Source organism: Aristolochia californica, unplaced genomic scaffold (genome assembly GCF_029961685.1).
Source record: "Aristolochia californica isolate CCGP_79_NKW_82.1479 unplaced genomic scaffold, dmAriCali1.0.hap1 SCAF_9, whole genome shotgun sequence".
NCBI classification, from domain to species: Eukaryota; Viridiplantae; Streptophyta; class Magnoliopsida; order Piperales; family Aristolochiaceae; genus Aristolochia; species Aristolochia californica.
In genome coordinates this window covers 35,291,584-35,318,617 of record NW_027182290.1, presented here as the reverse complement: position 1 = coordinate 35,318,617, position 27,034 = coordinate 35,291,584, and the positions used below count along the sequence as shown (strand labels likewise).

Below are 27,034 nucleotides of genomic sequence, written 5' to 3'. Positions count from 1 at the left end.
TTGCTCATTGGAATGGCCTGATATACTACTTTTGAGTTTTAGCTACTTCGTTAATCACTAATTTACTTTCTAACTGATGACAAAAAAAATTGGACTGTGGAAAGTGAAGTCAGAATTTTTATAGCTCAAGATTTATTCCTGAGACTGTCCCTTCAGCCAGATATTTAGCTATTGAATTGATATTAGACACTAGACTATAGGGTAAAAAAGACAATATTTCCCCCCTTCAGTGCTTGTTTTGTACACTCCTTAGTCGTGATTCAGCCTGTTCAGGCATGAAAGCTAATCATTTGAGTATTAATTAGTAAATAAGCTGAGAGCTTTGATTACAGGACGAGTCCAGTAATATCATTTATCTCATGTAATTTGGCATAGAGTTCCTTGTTCAGATTCTCTATGAAATGACAACTGATGCATAAACAATGGAGACAGAAAACCAGATCAGTACAAACCATGTAGATGTGCATGTCTTGATAAAATTATGTAGTGAAAGGAATTCGATACATTATCACCTAGACTGAGATACACCTATGGACATTTCCTCATGATAGAAATAGAACCACCAAGTGTCCACTGAGGAAAATTTTTGATTTGCAGTCTAATCAACGAGTTAAATGGCTGATAAGTTGGACTATGTAGAATCTACTTTCCGGAATATGACACAAACTAATCAGTGAACAATATGAGTTAATGTAAGTGAATTATCTCATTGGTAAAAGCATGTACATAGAGCAGACTGTGTATTTGATCATATGTTCCTTTCTATTATCAAATTTTGGAGCTTTACAAACTTTAATGAGTTGAATTTATCCTCACAAGTTTTACTTTTGTCATTTTTATCATAGGAAATATTGAGGAAATTTGGATATTTTATTGGAAAAAGGAAAAATTGGGACATGATGGATTGGAATGTCAGTAATGCATTCAAAAACATGAAAGGTAATTATGTATTCTCTGACAACATGTTTTTCAGATGCTATATGAAGATTGCTTGATTAGAGAGGTTATTGCTTTTTTTTGGGTGAATATATACTTCTATTACATAGCTTTTTTCTGTTAGAGAATTTTATTTGATGCTGTGTAATTCTGCTCTGCTTGTATTTTTGTTGTGTTCATTCTACTTGTTCTTTTTTTAACTTTAAAAGAAGTAAATGCATATTCTAACTTTGTCCTTCTTGTGCTTCATATTGCTTCTTGGTCTTTGTCTTGGGCCTTTTTTTACGCTTGTTTTCCTTCTCTTCATTCATCATATCTATTTTTCCTTAGTTTCTTTTATTAAGATTATGTGTTCATTGGTTTTATCACCAGAAGGAAGGAGATGATTTACAGCTTGTGGAATCATCTTTTAAATAAGTCCTGAGGTCTATGCATATTGCTAAAACTTCATAACATGAATTCGGGTCAATGGCTGATTTTCAAGGGCTTATGAACGGATGCTCTGATTGATGATTGAAGTAGCATAGAATTGGCTTTTTTTCTGTTGTCAATTCCAGTCTGTTATAGTGTTCTTCTTTCTGCTTTATATCAATTTTCAATCTCGCAGGAGTGAATGTCTACCAATTGTGTAGATGTTTATTGAGCCATTTCTATTGTATTTGACAGATGAGTATTTTAGCAATCTGTCCACAGGGTTCTGAGAGCTTCGTGTTTAAAATCAAAGTGGTCATGATCCTTACTCGTCATATATCATGATTTTATTATGTAAAAAACTACTCTCAGTCTGTTCTGAGCTGAAAAGTTGTGCAAAATGGAAAAAATAGTTCCTTAAAATTTTTCCTTCCAATTGGATAGATTCTTAAGTTTTTGCTTTCATTGTTTTTTAGGTGAAGCTTTATAATCACTATTTCTGATTATTTTGTTCTTCTGACAGAATTAGAAACCAAGACCATGATAGATATGGCAATTCTGCCACAAAATCTAGAGTCAGTAGATATTGCTCTGAATTCTTCAGAAAAAGGAAATGCTGCTTCCCCAGCAAAGCCTAGAAAAAAGTCTATGACATCTTTGTATCTCAAGTTTTTCGAAACAGCCCCAGATGGCAAGAGTCGAAGATGCAAATTCTGCAAGCAAAATTACTCTATTGCTACTGCTACTGGTAAGCTACTGATGGAAATGCGCCGGTATGGGTTCATATTGGTGGGAGAGGGAGAGGGGATGGGGGCTTTATTTTCTATTGAATCGATTAAATGATACATGTTGTCCCGGAATGAAGCCATCTTGATCCAAATTCCTGGAGTGATGATGTTATCCACTCAATTCATGGACAAAAAATGGATTACTAAGAATGACCAGTGATCAGTTGTTGGGCTAGGGTTGGGGGTTTATACACGAAATGTTATTACTGAGATGTAAATTCTTCAAGTTGGTCGCAATATGTTTCTTTTCTTTAGCTAAATAAAATTGAGCAGCGTTCTTGACCCTCAGTTTGGTGGTCTTTTGAAGGTAATCTTGGAAGACATCTTAACCGCCGCCATCCTGGATATGATCGTCAGCAGGGTGATGCTGTGATTCAGCCAGTTTCACAGCCTCCTGCTTCTGTAATAAGCAAGAAGCCTCAGCCTCAAGCAAAAACAACTTCTGTAAATTTAGACCATCTCAACTGGTTGCTCTTCAAGTGGCTTATTGGATGCTCTCTCCCTTTCTCAACCTTTGAGGATGAGGGTTTGACAAACTGCTTCAAGTTTCTTAACGCTTCAGTTAAACTTTGGTCCAAAGATGGGGCCAACAACATAATTCTTGAGGTCTTCAGAAGTATGCGTGAAGATGTTAGGGCCTCATTTGAACATGTGAACTCCAAGATTTGTGTTACACTGGATTTCTGGACTTCCTATGAGCAAATATGTTATATGAGCATTACTGTCCACTGGATTGACGAGAACTGGGTGACACACAAAGTCCTTCTTGACATTGCGCACATCCCTTACATTGGTGCAGAGATCTACCATACCCTTCTGAAGGTTCTAAAAATGTTTAACATTGAGAACAGGCTGCTATGTTGTACCCATGATAACAGTCAGACTGCTATACATGCCTGCCATAAGCTGAAGGAGGATTTGGAAGGCCTGAAGTTGCCATTTTGCTTTATACCTTGTGCAGCCCGCACTCTGCACCTGATAATAGAGGATGGATTGAGAACAGCAAAGCCAGTTATATCTAAGATGAGGGAATTTGTGCTTGAAATGAATGCTTCCATAGAGATTGCACAAGACTTCAGGCAAATAGCTGCAGCATATCAAGAAGGCTCATGGAAAGTACCACTCGACGCTTCAACACGATGGAGTGGGGAGTACACAATACTTAAGGTATATCATTTGGTGGATCTTTATTGGCTAAGTAAATGTTTTCTTTCTTTCTGGGAAACACTGATAAAATGAAATGAAGAAATGAAATATTTCTAATCGTCTAATCGTGCTGTTCCACAGGCTCACGGTGCCATAGATGCAGTTATACGGAAGCATGAAGAGACTCTTGGGACTCGAAACTTGTTCCTCAGCCCGGCTGAAAAGCATGCTATGAACATCATGCACACCTTCTTGGAACCATTCCACAAGACCACGACCAATCTTTGCACGAGTAAATCTCCGACCCTTGGACTAGTACTCTTCTTCATGGACCATGTCATTGAAATGATAGCAGGCTGTCGTGAGAGTCGAGCGAGTCCTGATTGGCTAAAGAGTGCAGCTGAAGACATGGCAAAGAAAGCCAGGAGTTACAGCAGCCAAGTCCATAATATCTATACTTACATGGCAGCAGTCCTTGACCCCCGAATAAAAGTGGAGCTCCTTCCTGAAAACCTCAACATAGAGCACAACCTCGAAGAAGCTCGGAGCCACTTTGTGAGAAATTACTCTACAACGCATTTCCCTGCCATGACCAGTGGGTATACCCGTTCTCAGGACAATGATGATGGAAGCAGTGTATCTTTTGCAGAGGAGATTGCTCGGAAGAGAAGGCGTGTTAGCATGAGCACCTCAACGGATGAGCTCACTCAGTATTTGTCAGAGCCACCAGCTCCAATTGCAACAGATGTTTTGGAGTGGTGGAAGGGAAATAGTGCACGATATCCTCTTCTCTCTGTTATGGCTCGGGATTATCTGGCAGTGCAGCCAACTTCAGTGGCTCCTGACGAGTTGTTCTCGAGCAAGGGGGACGAGATAGACAAGCAGAGGATATGTTTGCCTCACAGTAATGCACAAGCTGTTCTGTGCATAAGGTCGTGGTCCCAAAGTGGATTTAAGATAAAGTTCCAATCAACAGAACTTGACTATGATAAATTACTCGAATCCTTATCTGCTACCCCTGATAAACAATAGTTTGCAATAGATATTAATGTAAAAATCTGTAATATTGTTAGGTAAAATCCATAACTAGAGTACGGGCAGTAGGATTGTAATTTCGATTTTGTGTGAGTAAATATGTTAGTGGCCTCTAATTATCTTTTCTGTCCTTTACTCACATGCCACAACTACTTAATTCTGCTTCGTCTTTATTAATTAGCCTTGCCAGCTCTATATAGTTTACAAGTTAGCTGCTGTCATTCTTTATCAGAATTACATTGCAAGGCTGACGCATGAGATGGAATCAGGACCATCTGTGAACTAATTACATTGATACACGACTCAGACAATCTCAGGGGTGTTAGTACCGTGCATCCAAAGCTGAGACTACAGCTTGTCATTCTCATCTTTATTCATATCTACTTAATCTATTTTAAAGGTCCCTTCCGATCTATTGATGCTAATCTCAATTATTGATAGTCGTCGAATAAAACCAAACACAGGTGACCCACCGACACTACAGGAAAAGTTTTGTCTTCTTTTCTGGAGTAGGAAAATGGTTATTGCTGGGAGCATTAGCGTAGATCATCGATTTGGTTATTTTTTATTTCCGTTCTCTCTTCTGTGTACTGACACAGCATGCGGCCATCGAAACAATTCTATAATGACTCGGACAGACGGACAGACGGCTCGGGAAATGAAGCTGTTAAACCAGATTACGAGATGGTAACCTGACGAGTCTTGGATTGATCCCAACCGGTGCACAATCCCTTGCATTTTAACTATTTTTCACTTTTTTCTTTTTCCTCTTCGTCTGTTTCCTTTTTCGTCTTCTTTGTCGTGGAAAAGCTCGCAGCAATCATAATTCGTTTGAAATCTCTCGCTCTAGATTCTAGACTAGCCCAAGAAACAGTAGAATCAAACTGAAAATATTAGTCTAGTCTGGACCCTGCGAACTTAACAGGTTTATGTTACATGACGGAGGATTATCAGTTGCAATCTTTAACTTTTTCGCTGTAAAATATTAAGTCATCTATTGATGAGTTTGGTTTGATGGCGGACAACAAAAGTTAATAAAAAGACGTTAAAGTGAAAACTGAGGAATTCTCGAAGTAGAGTACTGGTTCTGCTGCTCTGGTACTCGGCGACTGGTACCGTCAAGCTTTCCGAAGTCTAAATCCACGGCAGCTATGGGTTCGACATCGCTAATTGTGTCGGCAAGAGTCTCAGCTGTGGTAGTTGCTACGCTGATCCTTATGTGGACCTACGCCTTCCAAACAAGCTTCATCCCTCGCTCGTCCTCCCAAGAAAATTTCATTTATTCTGTAAGCTACCTTTGCTCGTTTTCTTTGGATCTGCATTGCTGGAAGAAACTTGAAAGTAATTTTACCACTTGTTACAGGTTCTGCATCCTCTTCTAATGGTGATGGGTTTCATAATCGTGAGTGGCGAAGGTAGGAACAAAAATTATCTATTTTAGGGTTTTCGGGAGAATGAGCGACTTGATGTGAATTTCTGCTTCACTGACTTGTGGCATTGAACGATTCCCAAGTCTTTTTCTTTCTACAAATGTAAGGAGATAGACTGGATTTGATGAATAGCTCAGAACCTATTATGCTGTAGATAAAGATGAGAGACCCATTTATATTTTCTTCAAAAGAAATAAATAATTTCTTCATTTTGCTTCTTACTATCTTTAACTTTTTCCAGCTACTCTGCAAAAACAGAAACAGACATTTTTAAACGGAAACTGCTTTTCACTATCCGTGCAACTTAAATGAGCTTCAAGCAGTCATCGTAACTCTTCAAAACTAATTTTTGCAGCAATTTTAGTGTATAGATGGCTGCCAGGTTCGAGAGATTTCAAGAAATCGGTGCATCTGTGTCTGCAAGGGGTTGCTCTTGCATCTGGAATTTTTGGCATTTGGACAAAGTTTCATGGGAACAGAGGAATTAGCGCTAACTTCTACAGTTTGCATTCATGGATGGGTTTGATCTGCGTCGTCTTGTTCGGAGCCCAGGTTTGCAGCTCCTCTCAACCTCCATTTCCCTTCTTGTGGAGTTCATTCACAAACTTATTTAGTTTTTCTATGTTCGGAGGATCTGCCAAATTCTATAAAAAAAATCAAAAGTTGTGTTCATTCGATCTGGAATGGTGCAGTGGTTGGTGGGTTTCATGAGCTTCTGGCACAGAGGAGAGGTTCGTAGCACAAAGTTCGCCGTCTTGCCATGGCACGTCTTCCTCGGCCTGTACACATACGGGCTGTCGGTGGCCACCGCCGAAACGGGTCTTCTCGAGAAACTCACCTTCTTACAGACGAGGGGGCGAGTCAAGAGACACTCGCCCGAGTCAGTCGTCGTGAACAGCCTCGGACTGGGTCTCGCTTTACTGGGTGGCATCATTATACTGGCAGCGATCTCGCCCAACCGCCATCGAAACCCTAACATTGTGTACAAGTTCTCGGATGGGAAGTGGGTTCCCAAGAAATGAAATTTGATCATGGCCCTGGCCGATTTTTTTGTAAAAAATCGGCTTTTTGTTGAAGTGATTTTAACTTTTACGAAATCCACATCCTCCTCGACGCAACTATGCGGATCTCTGGTTATTCACAAGTTTTTTAGAAATCCGAGACGTTTTATTCTGCTGGTTTGGACGAGATGAAACTTTTAGAGAGTATAAAACCTAGGGTTGTCACCAACCAATTTGCAAACTGTTCGGATTCGGCTAAAAAAATTGGGCTCGGTTTCAGTTTTTACTAAGCTCGGTTACTATCAATGGAGGTATTTACTTTTTATTTTAAACTGGTCTATTAAACTAGTTAAACTGGTCAAAGCGCCTTTGGTCTTTGAGAAGATCCTTTCTAAACTGAACAGTTGCAGAGCAGCAGCCAGCTAGAAAGAACCGTTCCTTCTCTCCGTTGAATCTACAACGTTGTCGACTTCACCCCTTTTTCTTTCAAAACCCTTTTGTTGGCTTGGAGACGTGGACGAGACGTCAAGGATCGAACCTTCAATTTCACAACGGAGGTATTATATAATTCTCATCAAGACGAAGGAGGAACTGGAGAGGATCTCCGTTTCTCCTCAAAGTCGAAAATGGCGGTTCCTGTTGTTCGATTTCCGATCTTCCCTCTCATACGGTTCTTTGGACTCACAGCTGCACTTCTTGTCTTCACATGGTCGTTACATTTCCGAGGAGGGATGTCTCTCTTCTCTGATAACATGGACCTCATCTTCAACGTAAGCTTTCGCCTGCTAAGATAACGAAATATTGATTGTTTTTGTATGCTGCATGACATGCTTATCACTAATGAGATTGTTTATCGCGATTAATATCTGGGCTAGTGTAAATTTGATTTAATCGCATCTATTTTGGATTTTCGATGGACATGCTTGGTATTATTTCCTCAATAAGAGGCTTTTCACCTTGTTTGTGGTATAAATTGTCTCGTCATTTTCTCCACAAATTGGTGGCAATTTCAATGAGTACTATTATTCATGCGACTATTTATATTTCCAAATTGAATGTTTGTTTGTGGGAAAAAAATTATTTTTACTTCTGAAATATATTGTTTAGTCATTCTACAAGTGTCACAGGTGACCACGTTTAGCTATCACAGTATCATGTTTCAAACAACCATGAATAAGGGAGTTGAGTTTTGGTACCTGTGGCAGGAATTTGCTGTGTGATTTTGTAACCAAGTGGTTGTGTTTGCAATTGAGTAGAATTTTTATTGTTCAGTGATTTCTTGTAACTTGTTTCACCGCCTTGATCTTTTTTTAGCATTAGAATTGTTGCCGGATACTCATCCATCTTACATGTTAGTTGGGCTGTTATGGATGCTTTTGAAACAATGAAATCAAGGCACCGGTGTAGTGGTTAATTTTGCTAATAATTTCACTTGAGGACGGTGATGACTCCTGTCTTATTTATCTGTTGTATATGAGTGCTTCTCTATTTGTAGAAGTTATATCTTAAGTAGCCTGTATGGTCGTTTCCAAAACCAGTCATGTTTTAGTTCCTAAAAGTGTAAAAATCACCAGTCAATGATTTTGTATATAACCCAAGTATTAGTGGGGCTTTAAATTTTATATCCTTTCAATTTCATGGTGTATTGCCTAAGAGGTGGGACTTGTTGGCATCTCCCTTTTCCTCCTAACTGTCCTTTGAAGTTGTCAGGATTTCTTTTTCATTTTGTCTTATGGTCAGTAGATGTTGTGGTAAAATATCTTTGATGAGTGTCCTGCTAATCAGAAGCATTACCTCTCAAATGAGCAGGTTATTTTCGTTGTCCATCTTAAATGTTTGCTTTAATTCATCTAGTATGGTTGTCTCGCATTATGACAGTTTAGCTAAACCTATTGAGGGTGTGCTCATTTGTAGGTTCATCCTGTTTTAATGTTGATTGGACTTGTATTTCTGAATGGTGAAGGTAAGATTTCTTATCTCTTTTCAACTCATGTTTGGAAGAAGTCTCTGACCTCAGATATTGCAGCCAGTCCATCAAACTGACACTTGTGGGACAAGTAGGAACTTTATTTTTTTGAGTAACAAGTAGGAACCCATTGAAGAGATATACAGCTCTTTTTTGTTTTGCTTGTGTTATCTGCCTTATCTTTAGAATATTTATGTGCTAGCCATTCATACATGAATACCAAAAAATATGATTGATCAAGAATATGCAAGATTTTACCTTTTTAAAACTGTATAAAATATTACTCTTTTCTTTACGAAGAAAACTCAGTGTGGATCGTGCCTGTACTTCAGTTATTTCATCTTTAAATCTGTAAAATCGTGAAATCCAGCCAGCTATACAACTGCTAAAACAACAAAATTTACCCATGAGTTGACACACCTACTTCAGCTGATAATGTTTGATGAAACTCTTGACCACTCAACAATCTCTGCAGCAAAAGAATTTGCTGTGCTTTGTTCTGAAACCCATTTTATTGTAAACTAATGAGTCGCACTATGAGTCAGTCACTACTTTTGTTCTTCAATTTTCTTGGCTTTTATTGATTATAGATATTTATACCATGAGAACATGGTTCTATTGAATTGTGAGACCATGGCTTTCTTGTTGATTGTAAAGGAAAAGATATCGAACATATGGTCTCAGCTCAATCTTTTGGAAATTTGACCCTTATGAGATAACATATTAATTTGGAATTCTTTGAACAACTATTTTCATGGTAGTTCTGCCACACTAATGCTCTGTCTCATGTGATTGCAGCCATGTTAGTTTACAAGACAGCATCTGGAACAAAAAACTTCAAAAAAGCTTTGCATCTAGCAGTACAGTTCATTGCTTTTCTATTGAGCTTTATTGGCATATGGGCAGCTCTGAAGTTTCATAATGAAAAGGGCATAGAAAATTTTTACAGTCTACACTCATGGTTGGGTCTAGCTTGTTTTATCTTGTTCGGCATTCAGGTTTGTTCTTGATCTCTCTTCACTTCTGAATAAATAGCAGTGTTCCTCAAAAAAGGGTTCTGATGACTACTTAAAAAAAAAAAAAAGACTAGCCTATGAAGATGGAACTAACGTGTGAAGCCTGGACCACTAGCCTACGAATGGTTTTGCTGTTTGTACTGGGACATGCTTCTAGATTGTGAACCAACTATAAGTCATACTTTGAGAGGGGAATATTTAATTTACAAGTCACAGGCAATGGTTTCTTGAAGTGGTCGATTCAGGTATTGTACTAGTGCACACCACTTCTGCTTATATGTAGCTCTATCAAAACAATTCCATAGCCACCCTCACCATTTTTCCTTTAGAGCTGGCTGACTCTATACCGTATGAAACTTCTGCCCATGCCATTTAGATGGTGTGTCAACATTCCAGTAGGAGGATGGCAAGTAGAGTAAGGAAAGGAAGAAACAGTGAGGGTGGAATATAAGAAAAAGGTGGTGAGTTGGAGAAAAGTAATATTAAAACACATGCAGACTTGCCAACTTACTGACAAAGTAGATTTCAAGTAGAGTTTACAATTTCCATTCACTAAATAATACTCCAATTATCTCATCTCTTTGAAGTGTTTTTTAACTGGATTTATTCCTTTGAAATCAGTGGGGACTTGGGTTTGCTACGTTTTGGTATCCTGGAGGTTCAAGAAACAGCAGAGCAGCTCTTCTTCCATGGCATGTATTCTTTGGTGTCTATATCTATGCACTCGCTATTGCCACAGCAGCTACAGGCATCCTAGAAAAGCTTACATTTCTTCAAAGTAATCAAATAATCTCGCGATACTCAATTGAGGCTTTGTTAGTTAATTCATTAGGGATCCTAATTGTAATTTTAGGTGGTCTGGTTATTCTTGCTCTTGTTACACCAACAAGTGGCAAAGGAGATGGGCATAGGGGAACGGAGTGAACTCACTTCCAGTGGATTGTCTAATTTATTCAGAAATGGTTGCGAGTTTGGTCCGAACTCATGTAACGGAAACATTTGTTACAGAATCAGAAAGCTTTTGGTGTTGTTTTGATGAAAGGCCTAGGTCTCAAAAAAATTTGCAAACTCTGGGTATGATGGAACTTGACTATGTAGGGTGGTTTGAATACCTCTTGTAGATCCTGATTAAACATCTATTCTGTCTGATCACATTCTCAAGTATGTTAAATTTTTAGAAGTGGGATCTGTTGCTAAGGAAACTATTTGGATCTCTAGATCACATTTATGAAATTAGATGCATTACTGGGATTTCAGCAAATTCTCTCCCATATCCACCACCAGGCAGATTATAATTTCTTAGGGTGAAACTTAACTGAAATTTCTCTGCAATGGTTATGAAGTTCATTTTATCGTGGCTTATTTTCATTGTTGTGAAAAATAATACATTTGAGAAGAGTGGATTCACGAGTTTAAGCTTGAAGGAATAATGATGTATGAATATATAATACCAAATTAGTCGAGTAAACTCTTAGTTTTGTGAGTAAGAAATTTTAACCTAAGGATTTGAGTAATATGACTATATTTTCTTTACTCGATACTTTACAAGCATACGAGATTTATGTTGCAAGATGATGAGGATGATGAGATTATACAAACCTTGCAAAGTCAATTAACTCTGAAGAACAATAAGAGCAGGTTACCTTGTAGCTCTAAAAAGAAGAATAAAAAATTAGATGGTGAGAAACAAAGTTCTATAGATGACAAGGGCAAGGAAAAAAATTTGACATAAATTATGTTAATTGCAATGGATGGGGCATTACAAATCAAATTATCTTAGTCTAAAGAAGTATGGGAACATTCATTATGTTAAGATAGTGACTCTAGTTCAAAAAGTTGGAGTGGAAGAGAAAAACAATTTATGATTCTTAGATATAAGCTATAACAATCACAGGATGGGGCAACATAATTTGTTGACGATGTTGGACAAATCTATTGGATTAAAGACCCCTATAAGATAACAAACCTCTAGGAACTAAATCTAAATTTTAAATGAGCAACTTGGACAGAAAAAATCTCAAATGTAAAATTATTAGTAAACTCACTCGCCCAAGCTATACATGACCAAACAATCGCTTAACTAAACTACAAGCGAGAAAAGGTTATATTGGAATCATCAGCCTAGTCAGTCGTACGAGGAAGACACACGAAGGCATGAAGAAAATGAGACATTGTAGAAATATGATTGACCGAATGGCCCGTACAAATAGGCAAAAAAGGAAAATGGAATAACAAAATAGTTTGACCCATCAAATAGGCCTGGATTGTATTTGAGAGTGAAAAAGGTTTGTAAGTAATTGTTTAACAAAATATAACGCTCAACTGATTGAATCCTAATCTATCTAACACTTGAAGTTAAAATTGTGAAGATGCTTCTAAGATTTAGTTTGACCAATATGGATCTCTATCATTTGTATGTTGGTTACCATTGTGTTTAGCATGTCAAATCATGAGTTTACAAATTTTTTTTTTTTTGAAGAGTTTGCAATTGATTTAATTTTCTAGGAGAAACGACTCTTATGCTAGTTTTTTTTCTTCGTTTTACCAAGTCTATTTAAGTGATTTTGTGCCCTACTCTATCAATGAAGCTTACTATAGTAAACAACAAGGCTCCCACTACATCTTTAGTGCCATTCGACTTTCAAGTCAATTCATAGGTGCCAAAATAAAATAAAAAGGTATTTCAAAAGGAGCCCATGATTTTAAAATTTAGTGTAGACTTAGTATGTTTTTTAATATTGAACATGATTGAACTTATTTTGAAATCGAGTTATTTCATGAGTTTAGTATTGTTTTGGTTGTGAGTACACACTACTAAACTTAATTTTTTGCTATCCCATAGTTTTTGAAACTCTATTTTTTTAGCTTTAGAAATCTCATACATTTTATATTTGGAAATTATTTAATTGAAATTAAATTGAGCTAGTAATTCTGTGGTAGTATCACATAGAATTGGGAGCAATTTTTTTTCATGCATTGTTATTGTAATATCTTCCTAAACTAGAGGCTCTAAACTGTATTGTAAAACAAATAATCCTTGTTGTACTATAAACTAATCTAGAATTGGATAAACTAATTGGTAGAATTGGATAAACTAATTGGTAGGAACTGTTGAAAATCCTTTTAAGAGACTATTTTTCCTAATTATTGTTGTTTATAAATTCTTAAGTATTGGACTGGTATTGTAATTTAGATCTTGGATTTGCTGGTGTAGATGTTTTTAGCTTTTACTTATTGAAGTTTTAACTCTAAGATGAAAAGTCATTAAGCAGATTAGTAATCCAAGATTTAATTGTGAATCACAATGCAAATATAGATGTATTACCAATTCATTGAATAACTTGTTTTTGTTGTTGATTAAATTGCTATTGAAGTGACTTAAAAATTGAATTAACCTTTAAATTTGGATAAAACTATTCATCCCCTCTAGGTTTATCCTTGTCGGACCCAACCAAGGGAAGTTAAATTCGGTAATGATTGCTGAATTTGAATAAATGGGAAATGCCTTATTAGCCTAAAGGCGAAGACGACTTTATTAAGAAGATCAATGATGGTAAGATATTCCTGGATTGCATTCAAATTTGTTTAGTGTCAGTCAACTAACAATGAAAGGATACAAGATACACATTCAGGGGATGAGTTACATTTCGAGACGATAAACATGGATTTCTCGCAAAATTACAAATGAATTCTAACTAACTATCTCCACTTTCGGTTACATATGCAATATGTTTAACTAGTCAATACTAGGTAACTCATGAATATGACATTATCCTTTTGGACATCAATTTTGATAATTTAGCACTAATTAGATTGTAAGAACATGGTTTGAGGCTTGTCTTATTTTTATGTGCATAAATTTATTTGTTATACAACGTTATTTGGAAAACATAATCGATCATCTTTTCCATCTAGGCAGACTTTGAATGCAACAATGCCTTGTGAAATAATATATTCGAATTTGAGTGGTCATGTTAAGGTCCCTTTACAACAGAAGGAGCAAATACTTTATTACATTTATTGATGATTATATGAGAAAAACTTAGGTACATTTTCTAAAAATCTAGTTTTCTCACTCTCATTTCTCTCTAGATTTTTTTTCTTTCTTTTCTATTGTTGTGTGAACAACCCAAAAATAAACCCTATAAGTCTTCTTCGCATCCCATCTCAAATACTTTGACTAGAGACAGATTAATGACTCATAATGGAGCTAAACTCCAAAACAAAATTTTTTTGTTATTATTTTCTTACGACAATAAGAGTGACTAACAAGATTTTAATACACCAAATTTATTTATTTATTTGAGTTAACTATAAATAGTGACATTAAAAAATAATATGTCCAATGAATTATTCACTTTTATAATATGATCCTATAAGCCTTCATAAAAAAAGAGATATAAGGTCAACAAACCAAACTTATATAAAAAAAAAGTAGGTGCACCACATTAATTTGAGGTAGTTATAATGGTCCCACCAAATAGCACTCCTCGACTCATAAGCCTATATCGTAAGAATGATATATTATTCTATAATAACATTTTTGAGTCTATGAATTTTTATATTTATCTTAATTAAATTAAGATTAAAATATGTACATAATTATGATATACTTAAAGGGTATTTATTACCTATAGACTTGTCAAAGGTATATGACTTACTTTGAAATCTGATACATGCAATCCAATATGTTGATAATACACTCTCGTAACCTCATCAATCGACCGACTAGATTGAATTCCTAATTATCGAAAGAAGAAAATGGGGGTTTGACTCAATTCTATTCAAGCTTGGTCACACCCAACTTCTTCTATAAGAAAAAGTCACTTTATTAACAAAAAAAAACTGTTTATTTCATTGTATTTACTATAATAACATTATCTCTATTTTTATCATTAAAATAAATAAATAAATTTAATTTAATTTTAACAAAAAATGAAAATGTGATCACTTAATTCCATTTTATGTTTTTTTCTCAATTGAAACAATCATGTTGTGAACTTTGAGTAATTAGAATATGGATCTGGCGTGACACTCGGTCCCCTATTTGTTGATAGGGCCCACGCGAGTCTGACTATAGATCGACATGATTATTTATTGAAACACAAATAATTACCTATTTTAAGAAGGCAATATTAATTCGTATGAGCATGGCCAACCCATCGACAAGCTGGCGTGTTCGCACGTGAGTCGTCTCCATAAAGTCAACACCAGTCGAAACGTGTAATATGGGGACCACATCCCACGTGCAAATATTCCCCTGCTACTCAATTCCGGGGACTTCCCGCTTCCACGCTTTCAGCGATTTGTTATCTTCTCCAGCTGACTCCAATGGTAAAAAGAAATATTATCAGAAAATAAACAGTAAGAGAGCACGTGTGTCGTTGAAAAAAGGCGTCTACGTGCGAAACGTGTATGGAAGAGGCTGCCTACGTTTAATCTGTAACTCGCGGTCCTCCGTCGTCCACTTTCCCTTTAATTAATTGCTTTAAATAATTACAGTATTTTTACATCTCGGTTTATGGTATTTCCGTGGATTAAGAAGGCTGAAGAGTGTCTTATTGGAACAATTATATCGTATTATATATGCTCAAGTAAGATATGGTAATCTCTTTTCTCTTAAACTATACTTAATTAATAGATTGAACTAGCAAAAGTACCACAGACTGAGTACAATGTCGGGATCTTTACTCTAAGAGTTTACTTCATTAAAATATTTCTAAATGAAATAATTCGCAAGCTGTTTGAGGGGGTGTTTTCGCATGAAATAGAATCAAAATCGTCCATTCTCTTCTCCGCCCAGAAAAATCATAAAAATTAATCAATCTCTGGTCTCCTTAATTCCCTTTCCATTAATCATCGATCATTCTTTGGCACTTGATAAGATAAACAAAGCCCTTTTGGCTGTTTCCATTTCTGAAAATCCATTTGAAACACAGGAATAAGATATTTGAATTCCACAAGCCTGAAAAGAGAATAATAAAAACGATAAAGAAAAGAGTGTACAAAGGGGGGTAGGAGCTGGCTCACGGGGTGAAGCATCACTCTTTGGGAACGAGGCCCTGGCGGAAGCTTGAGGGCATGTGAGCATCCATGTGAAGCTTAGAATAACCGATTTAGGTTTTTAAATGTTGAGAAGCTTCCACCTTGTTTCCCTTGGACACGGCAACCCCGTTAGTATTAGTAGGAGAGGGGATGAACGTCCCATGAAAGAAAGACCCTGATTTTATTTCATGTTCTGGGTAGTATAAATTTCACCTAATCCACCCAGTATACTAATATAAAATCAGTTACGATCAAGTAATAGTGATTTTTGCACTCTAAACCATGCAAACCGATTCTGGGGCGTCACACTTCGTCATCAAATTCTGACTTATGAGCCTGTTGTGAGTAAACAATTCATTCTGAAACGTGCTTGGAAGGATTTTTTTTGTCTCGGTACTGATCCAAAGAACAGACTCGGTTGATCTAGTACTTCCCCTGTTAGGTTGGAATTAAAGCAAGAAACTGAGATCCTGTTTACTGAAATTGCCCTGTGAAAATTCTCTTTGCTGGCATCATCCATAAGAATAAAGAACGTTAATGTAGCTGGAGCTCTGCAACTGGCACAGGTTGCAGTTTGAACTCTGAAGTTTGAAGTTCAGTAACATTAAATCTGAAGAAACAGGACTTGATTACAAAAACAAATGGAATCAAATCTACAAGAGAATTCTCTCTCTATTTTCTCTGATAGTTAGAACACTAAGGTCCAAAAGGAAGCTTCTTTGCTTCGCTTTGAATTGTCTTATTCCTTAGCTTCGGCTGCTAATCCCTGGGCATTTTCCGACGAGGCTGTTTCGAAACTCTCTCTCACTTGGAGCTCGAGTTCCGGTGTCGGTGGGAAGAAAGGATGGCATCAATGGCTTCCTTCACTTGCGCCACTTCCGGAGCTTTCCCACCCGCAGCTGGCCAGAATTCATCAGTTGCTAGCACCTGTAACACAAACGACGATTCATGATGTATAAGAGTTTTTATGAATTTTATGTGAAAACATGAGCTTCGTATTTCATTCAAAGAAGAGAGAATTCTTGTTCGCTACCTTTACTTGCAACTGCAAGAACTTGACATAGCTAATGGCTTTCTCTAACATCGTCACCAAATCAACCTGATGGAAGAAAAAGTGAACAGAGATAATAAATTATAAGAAAGTCGTTCAATTCAGAGCAGCCTCTTTTTCATTCAGGTCCTGGAAGTTCCGAATGCTTTGGTAGAGAAGAGAAGAGCTTACTTTTGTGCCATTTGGTACAAGATCTTGCAGTGTCTTGAGCCTCTCACTGATCCGTTCCCTACGGTTCTACAAAATGAATATGAAATTTGTCTCCAATCAATTGCTGGATACCCACGAAAAAAACAGCCAATGCAGTATAGTTTTCATCACGAGATCATCATATGATCATATCAGCTCACCTTTGCTGCGACGCTTTGTGGGTCCTTGGATGGAACTGGCTTTGCTTTCGGTTTTCTGGGTGAGCCTGCACAATGCTTCTTGGGAACCTGAATGTCGTCTCCCTAGCATGAGCAACGCAATTCAACTTAAGAACATAAGCATCTCACAAACACACATACTGCTGAAGATCACTCGAAAAAGACTTCGTATTGCAAACATGAAATCGCCGCAGTTGAAAAAGAATTAATTTCTGCATCTCTTCAAGACTTCCGAGTTAATTCTTATGAGAATTCAGATCATCCATCTTGGAATCGCATCTAAGACTTGAAAATTTTCTGGGTGCAATGGAGGAGTAAGCATATATACCATGTAAGGCCGCTTGTGGTGGTTCACTTCGGATGCTCCAGAATTTGGAAAATTGTCTGCAGTAGTATCTCCAGCGTAAAGCCACCCGATTCTCTCCTCCCACAAGTGGTTTTCCTTGCTCTTTATCGAGCTGTAACCAGTGGCTGTTTCTAGACAATTCACGTTCTCCGAGAGTCGGGACTCGATTCCACACTTCGAATTCAGTTGATTCCACTGGTTGTCATGATCCATGACATCTGCCCAAGCCGAATACTCATCTTCTTCGTTGATCTTCGAGTAGCTGCCATGGGACACTCGTTCTCCATGCCCGAAGCTCAGTATCGACCCGCTGGAGCAAGCCCACTGATCGAACCCACCTTTGAAGTCAAGCACCGAGTGAGAATCCTGGGGAGAAGGATTCTCACTCTCACTAACAGATCCGACGCCACCCATATTCCCGAATTCGAAAGCACAAGGCAGATGGCTCGCAGACAAGCTTTTCAGGCCGCCGCCGTTCTTCTCAGGCCCGTTTCCTTCAAAGCCGTAGAAGGAAGAGCCTGCTTCAGTAAGAGGCAGTACTCCACTGTTGACATTTCCGTAATGTGTGCATGTTTCAATGGAACCCATTAGCGAATTCTGTCGCTCTTCACTCCTTTCACAAGTGACGTGAAAGAGAGACGAAAACTCGCAGGCGAAAGCACTGGCAAAATACAAGGAGAAAGATGCTCCTTCGATTCTTTCTCCCAGACAACAACTTTATCCTCCTTTTATATATGCACGCAGAGAGGTTTCACGAACAAGAGAGATTTGAAGACAGGAGTTAATTTCTAAGAGAGAAAAAAAATTCAGAAACAGAGAGAAGGGTAAATGCACTGTAGGGGAACTTGGGACTGAAATCATTATTAGTGTTATTAATTTTTAATGGGGATCGTTAGCTGGCAAACCAAAGAATTGAAGAAGAGAAGAAGAAAGAGAGCAAAGCAGCAGAAGAGTCGCCGGATCTTTCGCTTCCCCACGTCTAAGATTCCTCGCAGAGTCTCTAAGAAGTACCTGGATTCAATTAAAGAGACTTCTCCCTCCTTTCCTTCTACCTTCCAACCCTAAAAGCACGTGCACACAGTGTGTTTGAAATTGAACGTAGATCTCCCCTCCGCCCAGAAAAAAGAAATTCCTAACAGAGACCAAAATGAAGAGATTTGCTGTCTTGAGGTCACTTTGCTCGAAATAAGCCCTCGAACCCAGGGACTGACCTCTGCAGGAATCGTGGTTTTCTCCAGCAATGACACCGCGATGTTTCTTATGACACCATGAAAATTGTATTAGACCCAGAATTGAAAGAGAGCTTATGAAAAGTTTTCCCGATTAATGATTCGTTATTTCAAGGTGCTTCGCATGTTTTATAACAGAGATTCATGATAGACAGAGTTTGTACGCAAATCTTTTCGAGAAACCCAAGAAGATTACCCCATCTTGGGTTTCCAGAAACGGAGGCTAAAAAAAAAAAAACTTCAAGGCAAACCAAAAAACTAAAAATAAATAAATCCTGCTATAAGACATTGAATTCGTTTACCATGAACCCAGCAAACGAACACAGATTGTACAGGTTCAATTCACGATTTATTTAATCCTAGCTTCTTATCTTCAAATATAAACCAGTAAGAGTTTTGCTAATCTCCAACTTAAAAACCCCTGCTGCGTTGATTAATGAATTCTTCTCTTTCTTTACTTCTTTTCCGAATAAAAAAAGACGTAAACTAATCATTGTCTTCTCGGAGAGATGCTTAGTTAAGATCTCCTCACATAACGAGATCACGCGAACCAGAGAGAGAGAGAGAGAGAGAGAGAGCAAAGAAAGCTGGGAAACAGATATATCCAGGATGGTATCGAGACACATTAGATTCTGGAAGCTAGCTGGGCATGCTCGCCGAGAATCAACTGCAACTATGAAGAATATGTTTAAGACTTTTAAATACTAAAATGAAATTGGATTCATCTGTGGAGAAAATAACTAATGAGAATGTGAATTCTAGGTTTCCTTACTGTGCAGAAAACAACCAATGGGACGACCTCATCTTGGAGATTTGAAGGCTTTAATTGAATCGTAAGCCCAGGTCGAACCAGCTGAATATTTTATCTTTCTGGACATGGGTGTGGTAGATGGCTGAGATCCAGACAAAAAGATCATTGAATAGAATTGGAGGCCCACGATGTTTTGACAAGCAGCCCTCACAAAGATTCTGACTAGATAATTGTTACCGAGATACTCTTATAAATAATCGGCTAATCGGTTAATTAGATACGGAATGATGCTTATCCATTTTTTCCATTTAATAAACGGTAAATCATAATCGGGTAAAATATCCTAATTTTTGTATTATTTGCCAGGTCTGCGATTTATAAGATATGGAGAAGCATTAACACGTATTTTTAAGATTTAATTTCATAATCTCATATAACATGATATAATGCATGAAAGCGTCACGTCCAGCGCTGTTGTATACTTAGAAATAAACACGCCACAGGATATTCCAAAGAAAAGCCATATCGAGATAAGATCTACTCTGAATGGACGCATCGATATGAAAGAAGCCTACTTTTGCCAAGAATAGATATCGGTGGTCAAACACGTTTTAAATTTTCAGCTTTCTTGCACCTTTTGTTAGTGATATTTTCGGTTTCAGGAATCAGAAAAGCCCAAGAGGCAGGCAGAGCAAGTATTCGATTGTGAATGTTTGGTGTTGAAGTGGGAATTGTCTACCAATTTAATACAGTGAAGAGACCGGGTTCTGAAGGATCGCATCTGCAAACGATGCTTTTTTTCTCCAGAAATGGCGAGTTCCATCTACAATTTCCTTCTCAATTAAGATTCAGCCAAGCGCTCAGCGACCTCTCAGGAGCACTTCCATCGAACATGACACAGGCACAATAACAATGGAGCATGTGCAAGACACTTATCGGTGTCTTCGGCCATGAAAGCGCTACCAGAACCTAGAGATAAACAGTAGCTTTCAGGGATAAAGGAGACACACTCGAGGCCACTCCCATGAGAGCCTAGCAGACTCTTTTCGCCGTGAACCTCGCGAGAGGGACGTGAGCCCCCAGCAATGGAAAAGAGACACACAAGTACATGCAGCTTTGTTCATCTTTTTCCCAAGCTCTCAACGTCTAGAAGCCAAAAATGATTGCAAGTCCCACACAGTTGCTGGATCCCTTTTCCATGTGAAGCCCTTTGAAGGGGAAGGTGACAAGCATAAGCTTCTAAGGGAATCTCTCGCTAGGCCTCAAAACTGAAAAGATGTGATGAACCTACCCTTGAGGGATCAAAAAAATATCAGGCATGAAGAGGACTGGAAAAGCTTAAATGCAATGGAAAATCTAGTCACCACATTCTCCCCTTTGAAATTATAGCTAAGATGTGTGGGGGACTCCAGAAATGATGTCCTAACATGGGACACACCACCAAGCATATATCTTTCTCTAAAGGGTCACACCAGATTTAACACAGTAGTATGGGGCCAGTCTTTGAGCCCAAACTAAGACTGGTTTTGTGCAGTTCCTCTGCTGCGGCAGAGAAAGCAAGTGATGACTGCCAATTCTCGGTATCCGGTGACCTAACTTTTTCTCTTGACCTTACTTGTTTTTATAGCAATCTAAGTGGGGGCAATTCACTGCCTGTTTATTCGCCTCGGTGTGTTGTTTGAGACACCTTGACAAACACTTAAAAAGGCGGAATTCCCATAGATAGTAAAGTAGATTCAGTGGGCATAAGACTAAGGATTTGACCGGAAACAAGGAGGACAATGGATGGACAAACAGAGATCACGATTTTGCAATCTGGCCAATTCATTTGTCCAGTTTTATAAAGGGGTGGGATCAGGCCTCAGAAATAACCAGTGGATTAGCAGGTAGTGAGCCGTTGGTTGGAACTCGGAAGAGAATGTTCTTCACGTGGCTGATCTCGGGAACTCGATAGCACAGAATAAACTGAAAAAAAAAAAATCCCCGGAATCCCTAATTCGAGTTAAAATTTCATCTTCAGTTACTTTGTACAGAGGCAATTCGGTCGGTCAAGTTCTAGTTCTGTCACCTCTTCTTCAGCAACTCGGGTTTGAAGAGAAAACAAAAAATCATCCGCAAATTCTCTGTCTAAAAGGAGTTTAGTTGAAAAAACCAGGAACCCACCGCCGAGAAAGAAAATAAAAAAAAGGACGAAAGCAACCGCGAGGAGGAGCTGCTCGAGGCTCGAGTAGGGGTCCCCCTTGCGTTATGGTGGTGGGACGCGCCAGGCGCCGCTGCACGACAACCCGCGCCTAAAAAATTAGTGGTCACCGGGTCGATGACGCTCATTTGGGCCCACCAGCCTTCATTAAAGCCGATGGCTCAGATTTTGGGCCTCAACCGAGACTTTCAGACTGGCAACGTCGATGCCTCAACCACTCAATGTTCCGGTGTCCACGATCCTGAACGAGCCCCTCACCCCCAAAACACACAGCCATTTAGTTAGCGTAAATCCACCTTAAACACATCTAAACGGGTCCACGGACCACTTTATGAACCGAGCCATGCGCTATTAATTAGCGGGTCCTGATGGTGACAATCATTTGTTGAGAGATTAAGGGAATTAAGTCTGATCCAGTCCATTTGACCGTGATCACTTCCTAATCACTTAATGATAATAAAAAATATATATATTATCTTGTTACAAATTGAGAGAGAGGAAGAGTTATACGTGGCAGTATGGCAGCGGACCACCACTGACTTTGGCTTCCCCTCCACATGGTGTGGGTCTAGTCTGAAGAGACTTGATTTAGAGACATATGTGTTTTTTCTAATAACGCTATGCTTGAGTCAATAATACACTCTTGACCCGGAATCTGACGCGGAGGATCTTACTTCCACGTGGGACCCTCTAAACGACGACATAACTGTGTAACACCATCTATGTACTTCCTAACGGAGCGCCGCCGTGTCTATTTGCTTTCCTTCTTTATTTCGATCCCTCTCCCCATCCGACTGGACGGACAGGATGATCACGTTTCAATCAGTGTTCATCTATTCCGACTGACACGTGATTGGCTCGGTCTTCCCCAAATTCAGGACTTGCCACCATGTGATTAAATCAGGAAAACTGACTATTCGTAACCTTAGCGCATCACTTTTAACGATTTAATTAAGAATAGGGAAAGCGGAAAAGAGAGTTGTGCGTCATCAATCATGAGGAAACCTAGTTAGTTAGTCATTGTTCTGTCCCAAATTGCACTACTTGGGTCACCCTAATCATCATGGCGAATACGGATCAGTAGCCGATATTACTGATTAATTAAATAATATCCACTACTCGCATAAGATCCTCCAAAAAAAGAAAAATCCTTCCCTGGGCACGGAAACCCAACCGGAAAAGAAAATTAACATATCTTACTACGTTAAACATGATTTAGCTCGTGATTATGCTCCCTATGCGTTGGTTAATCATTTCAGTGCCAAATCAACTGATGCTCAGAGAAAGCCTTTTTCTTTTAGTGACTTCAAAGCAACTCAATGAGAGTGAGGAGTTGCATCGATCATCGTTCATTCATGGGCTGAACTGGCGGGGGACCCACCAAGAACTGTGGGCCCTCATTGAATTGAATTCTAATCTGAAGGCTAGAGAGGTAGCACTGAAAGGAACCAAAGTGGGTAAATGTACCATTTCTTTTAACTACACTTCATAAATCAGCTTATCTGGTGTTATAGAATGCTTTTCAACGTGTTCCGATTTAATAGGACACGGATTGCGGCTCCAATCCGAGTTTATTGTGCCCACTCAGTCCACCGTGGGCTATATATTTCCTTTCAACTCGTTGAGTAAAGTTCATATGCGAGCAAATAAATTAAAGAAAACGAACAGAAAACACTCGCCGCTTCTCTCTCTCTCTCTCTCTCTCTCAGCTATCTCCTCTCTGCAACCTCTGCAAATTCTGAGCGGCAGGGGTGGAGGGGGAGTGATACCCTGAACAGGTGGTTCAGGGTTCGTTATCAAACGGTTTCTTCTCTCGTCCCACTTCTACCCTCCGCTTCACCACTTATTTTTCAACGAATGCCACTGTTCTGACTCTCTTGACTGAGGTTCACCACTGTAGTTGCAAGAAGCCACCGAAAGACATGATTACTGGGAAAGATCTTTACACGGTTCTCACCGCCGTGGTGCCGCTCTATGTGGCAATGATCTTAGCCTATGGATCGGTCAGGTGGTGGAAGATCTTCTCCCCAGACCAGTGCTCCGGCATCAACCGGTTCGTTGCCATCTTCGCGGTCCCTCTTTTGTCCTTCCATTTCATCTCCACCAACGATCCCTACACGATGAACTTACGGTTCATAGCCGCTGATACGCTGCAAAAATTTGTAATGCTCGTGTTGCTCGCGATCTGGACAAATTTCACTAAATATGGGAGCTTGGATTGGATGATCACAATTTTCTCTCTTTCCACTCTCCCTAATACACTCGTGATGGGGATTCCTCTTCTAATCGCCATGTATGGCGAGTACTCGGGCTCTCTTATGGTGCAAGTCGTCGTCTTACAGTGTATCATTTGGTACACGCTCCTGTTGTTCTTGTTCGAGTACCGCGCGGCGAAGATTCTAATCACAGAACAGTTCCCCGAGACAGCGGCGTCCATCGTCTCCTTCAAAGTGGAGTCTGATGTTGTCTCCCTGGACGGCCGCGATTTCCTGGAGACGGACGCGGAGATCGGAGACGACGGCAAGCTGCACGTCACCGTGCGAAAGTCGACATCCTCGCGGCGATCGATCGGCGGTGGCGGCGGGTATTCAGTGTCGGGATTCACGCCGCGGCCATCGAATTTGACGGGGGCAGAGATATACAGCCTAAGCTCGTCACGCAACCCGACTCCGAGGGGCTCGAATTTCAACGGCACGGACTTCTACACGATGATGGGCGGGGCCCCACCGGCGCCCCGGCAGTCGAATTTCAACCAGGGGGACCTGTACTCCCTGCAGTCATCTCGGGGTCCGACGCCGCGGCCGTCAAATTTCGAGGAGCATAATGCGACTGGGGCAGGAGGGGTGGCTTCCCCAAGATTCGGATTTTATCCCGCGCAGAGCGGCAGCGGGAACTACCCGCTGCCTAATCCGGAAATATCTTCTTCTGGGGCTGCAAAGAATGTGAAGCAGCAGCAACCGCAGATGAGGGGGAACCACGACGCGAAGGAGCTTCACATGTTCGTGTGGAGCTCTAGCGCCTCACCCGTGTCCGACGGCGGGGGGCTACATGTCTTCGGTGGTACAGATTTTGGTGGTAATGACCAATCTGGACGCTCAGACGGCGCCAAGGAGATAAGAATGTTAGTCGCCGATCAACCCCAAGATGGACACAAAGGTAAATGAACTCTCCGCTGAATGAAATTTTCACTCCTTTAATCTTTCATGGTTCTCACAAGATCTGAGAATAAACATACAAGGCCTCCTTGCATTCCAGATACAGACTTTGTGGGTGAGGACTTTAGCTTCGTGGGGAGCAGAGGAATCGCCGACGGAGATGAGAAAGAGAAAGATGGACCCGGGGGATTGTCCAAGCTCGGCTCTAGCTCCACCGCCGAACTCCACCCAAAGCTAGGCGGAGCAACCGATTCCGGCGCTGGGAAACAAATGCCTCCGGCGAGCGTCATGACACGCCTCATTTTGATCATGGTCTGGAGGAAGCTCATCCGTAATCCCAACACCTACTCCAGCCTCATCGGCCTCTCCTGGTCCCTGATTGCTTTCAGGTGAGAAGATAACCATCAAGAAAAATAAAAATAAAAATCCGAAACATCAGAAAAGAATTTTTACAGATATTTCATCCATCCTTGGCAGATGGCATGTGTCCATGCCGAAGATAATGAAAGAATCCATCTCGATTCTGTCAGACGCCGGCCTGGGAATGGCCATGTTCAGCTTAGGTAAGTTGAATCCGCCTGAACGACCAATGGCATGTTGTGTAAATTAAATGTTCGCTAGTTGTTCGGATAGTGATTATCATTTGATTGCCTCGCAACAGGGTTATTTATGGCGCTACAGCCGAAGATCATCGCATGTGGGAACTCCGTAGCTTCTTTCGCGATGGCCGTCCGATTTCTCACGGGCCCCGCAGTGATGGCGGCGGCGTCCATTGTTGTGGGTCTCCGTGGGGATCTCCTCCACGTGGCCATCGTACAGGTATAAATTACTAGGAAAACTAAATGTAAAGTGAAATCACGTCTGCTGGTTTAAATTCTGGAAATGGAAATTCAGGCGAAAATTTGGTGAATTTTCATTCATTTATTTGTCTCAGGCGGCCCTTCCTCAAGGCATCGTTCCCTTCGTGTTCGCCAAAGAATACAACGTCCATCCCGCCATTCTGAGCACTGCGTAAGTTAATCTGGACTGGACTGAGCTTCAATCATCATAAAAAAACACACCTTTTTCCTAAATTTCAGATTAGATAAGGCTACAGAGAGGCGGTACAGAACTCCTTTTGTATCGACCCTGCTTCAGCTTCTGATGGCCTTTTAGCTTTGGTCGCTAAGCGCTCCCCGACGTGATGTCAGTACTTTTTGTTTGTTGAAGCTTTTAGTATTGCATTTGCTAATTTTTTTCTCTCACTGGAAAATTTTCAGAGTTATTTTTGGGATGCTGATCGCTCTACCCATCACTCTACTCTATTACATCCTTCTTGGTTTGTAAAATTTGGTGAAGGTTGGGTGTTTCGGAGTAAAAAAATCGAACGGAGGAGGAGAAGAAAGTCTCTTGTCATATCCTACTTTCTGATCACCGGACCACCTTTCGACGAGTTGTTCTTAGGTTTGAATCAGGCAACATCAACTTAGAATTCCAAGGGAAGAAGAAACTGTTGTGGATACCGATAGAAAAATTCGTCACTAATACTGCCAGGCAATAGTCCGAGAGAAGAGAACAGGAAAAGCTATATATGGAATTTAATTTGATTCTGGAAATTGGGTAACGAGAAAAAGAAGAAACGGTCGTTTTTTTTTTCTTTTTTTGTTTTTTTCTGCTTCACATTTATACGGTGTTGCGTGTAGGAGCGGAAGAAAGAATGTAGAAGGATGTTTGCTTACCGGGCAGGCTGGAAGAGGCCTTGTTCATTAATTTATTGTAGTTAGTTTTGGTCTCCGCCTTCCTTCAATGCGTCGATCCTTGGAAAAGGATCAGTGTGGTTCATGTCGGGCTCTCCGGCACAACGGAACAATCATGAATTTAATTGTAGTTAGTCACTGAAGCAAGAAATTTTACCAACTGGCATCTCGTTATCGAGGCAGAGGGATTTCTGATTTCTGAGAAAATTTATAGTGCCATATCTGCAGCCCCTCCCCACCCAATTTCTTTCTGAAAAAGAAGCCTGCAATTGCTGACAAGCAGTCGAGTACGTGTATGCACCAAATCAATTCCCGTGGTCCTTTCTGGCTTTTCCCATTGCCGTTTCTCTTTTCCCTTGCCACGTGAAGTAAAGGTCGTCACTCGGCCATCAGCTCCAGGTTGAGGTCTTTAAAGCACGTTGTC

At 39.8% G+C, this 27,034-nt stretch overlaps 4 protein-coding genes across 6 annotated transcripts; 3 read left to right on the top strand and 1 right to left on the bottom strand.

Annotated features, from left to right (window-relative positions):
• The first annotated feature begins 5,129 nt into the window (after positions 1–5,129).
• LOC137941280 (probable transmembrane ascorbate ferrireductase 4) lies at positions 5,130–6,918 on the top strand. Its single transcript, XM_068786614.1, has 4 exons — positions 5,130–5,602; positions 5,680–5,731; positions 6,102–6,298; positions 6,439–6,918. Exons 1-4 carry the CDS (start codon positions 5,468–5,470, stop codon positions 6,766–6,768), a joined length of 714 nt encoding a protein of 237 aa, XP_068642715.1. The 5' UTR covers positions 5,130–5,467; the 3' UTR covers positions 6,769–6,918.
• Positions 6,919–7,109: 191 nt separating this feature from the next.
• On the top strand, positions 7,110–10,770 carry LOC137941281 (transmembrane ascorbate ferrireductase 2-like). Of its 3 annotated transcripts, none has more exons than XM_068786617.1 (5): positions 7,110–7,517; positions 8,662–8,710; positions 9,512–9,711; positions 10,351–10,507; positions 10,583–10,770. In XM_068786617.1, the coding sequence occupies exons 1-5, from the start codon at positions 7,374–7,376 to the stop codon at positions 10,651–10,653; spliced, it is 621 nt and encodes a 206-aa protein (XP_068642718.1). In that variant the 5' UTR covers positions 7,110–7,373; the 3' UTR covers positions 10,654–10,770. The 3 variants fall into 3 exon arrangements, with proteins under 3 accessions (XP_068642718.1, XP_068642717.1, XP_068642719.1); XM_068786618.1 differs by having other exon boundaries at positions 7,123–7,304; positions 7,435–7,517; positions 10,351–10,770; XM_068786616.1 differs by having other exon boundaries at positions 7,119–7,517; positions 10,351–10,770.
• A 5,741-nt stretch (positions 10,771–16,511) lies between these two features.
• On the bottom strand, positions 16,512–18,127 carry LOC137940881 (putative transcription factor bHLH086). The gene is made up of 5 exons (XM_068786000.1): positions 17,522–18,127; positions 17,176–17,277; positions 16,997–17,062; positions 16,808–16,873; positions 16,512–16,701 (listed from the first exon to the last, which is right to left on the bottom strand). Exons 1-5 carry the CDS (start codon positions 18,125–18,127, stop codon positions 16,579–16,581), a joined length of 963 nt encoding a protein of 320 aa, XP_068642101.1. The 3' UTR covers positions 16,512–16,578.
• Positions 18,128–23,378: 5,251 nt separating this feature from the next.
• LOC137940169 (auxin efflux carrier component 3-like) lies at positions 23,379–26,645 on the top strand. The gene is made up of 6 exons (XM_068785103.1): positions 23,379–24,875; positions 24,975–25,263; positions 25,352–25,437; positions 25,536–25,693; positions 25,809–25,885; positions 26,134–26,645. The coding sequence occupies exons 1-6, from the start codon at positions 23,642–23,644 to the stop codon at positions 26,198–26,200; spliced, it is 1,911 nt and encodes a 636-aa protein (XP_068641204.1). The 5' UTR covers positions 23,379–23,641; the 3' UTR covers positions 26,201–26,645.
• The last annotated feature ends 389 nt before the right edge of the window (positions 26,646–27,034 follow it).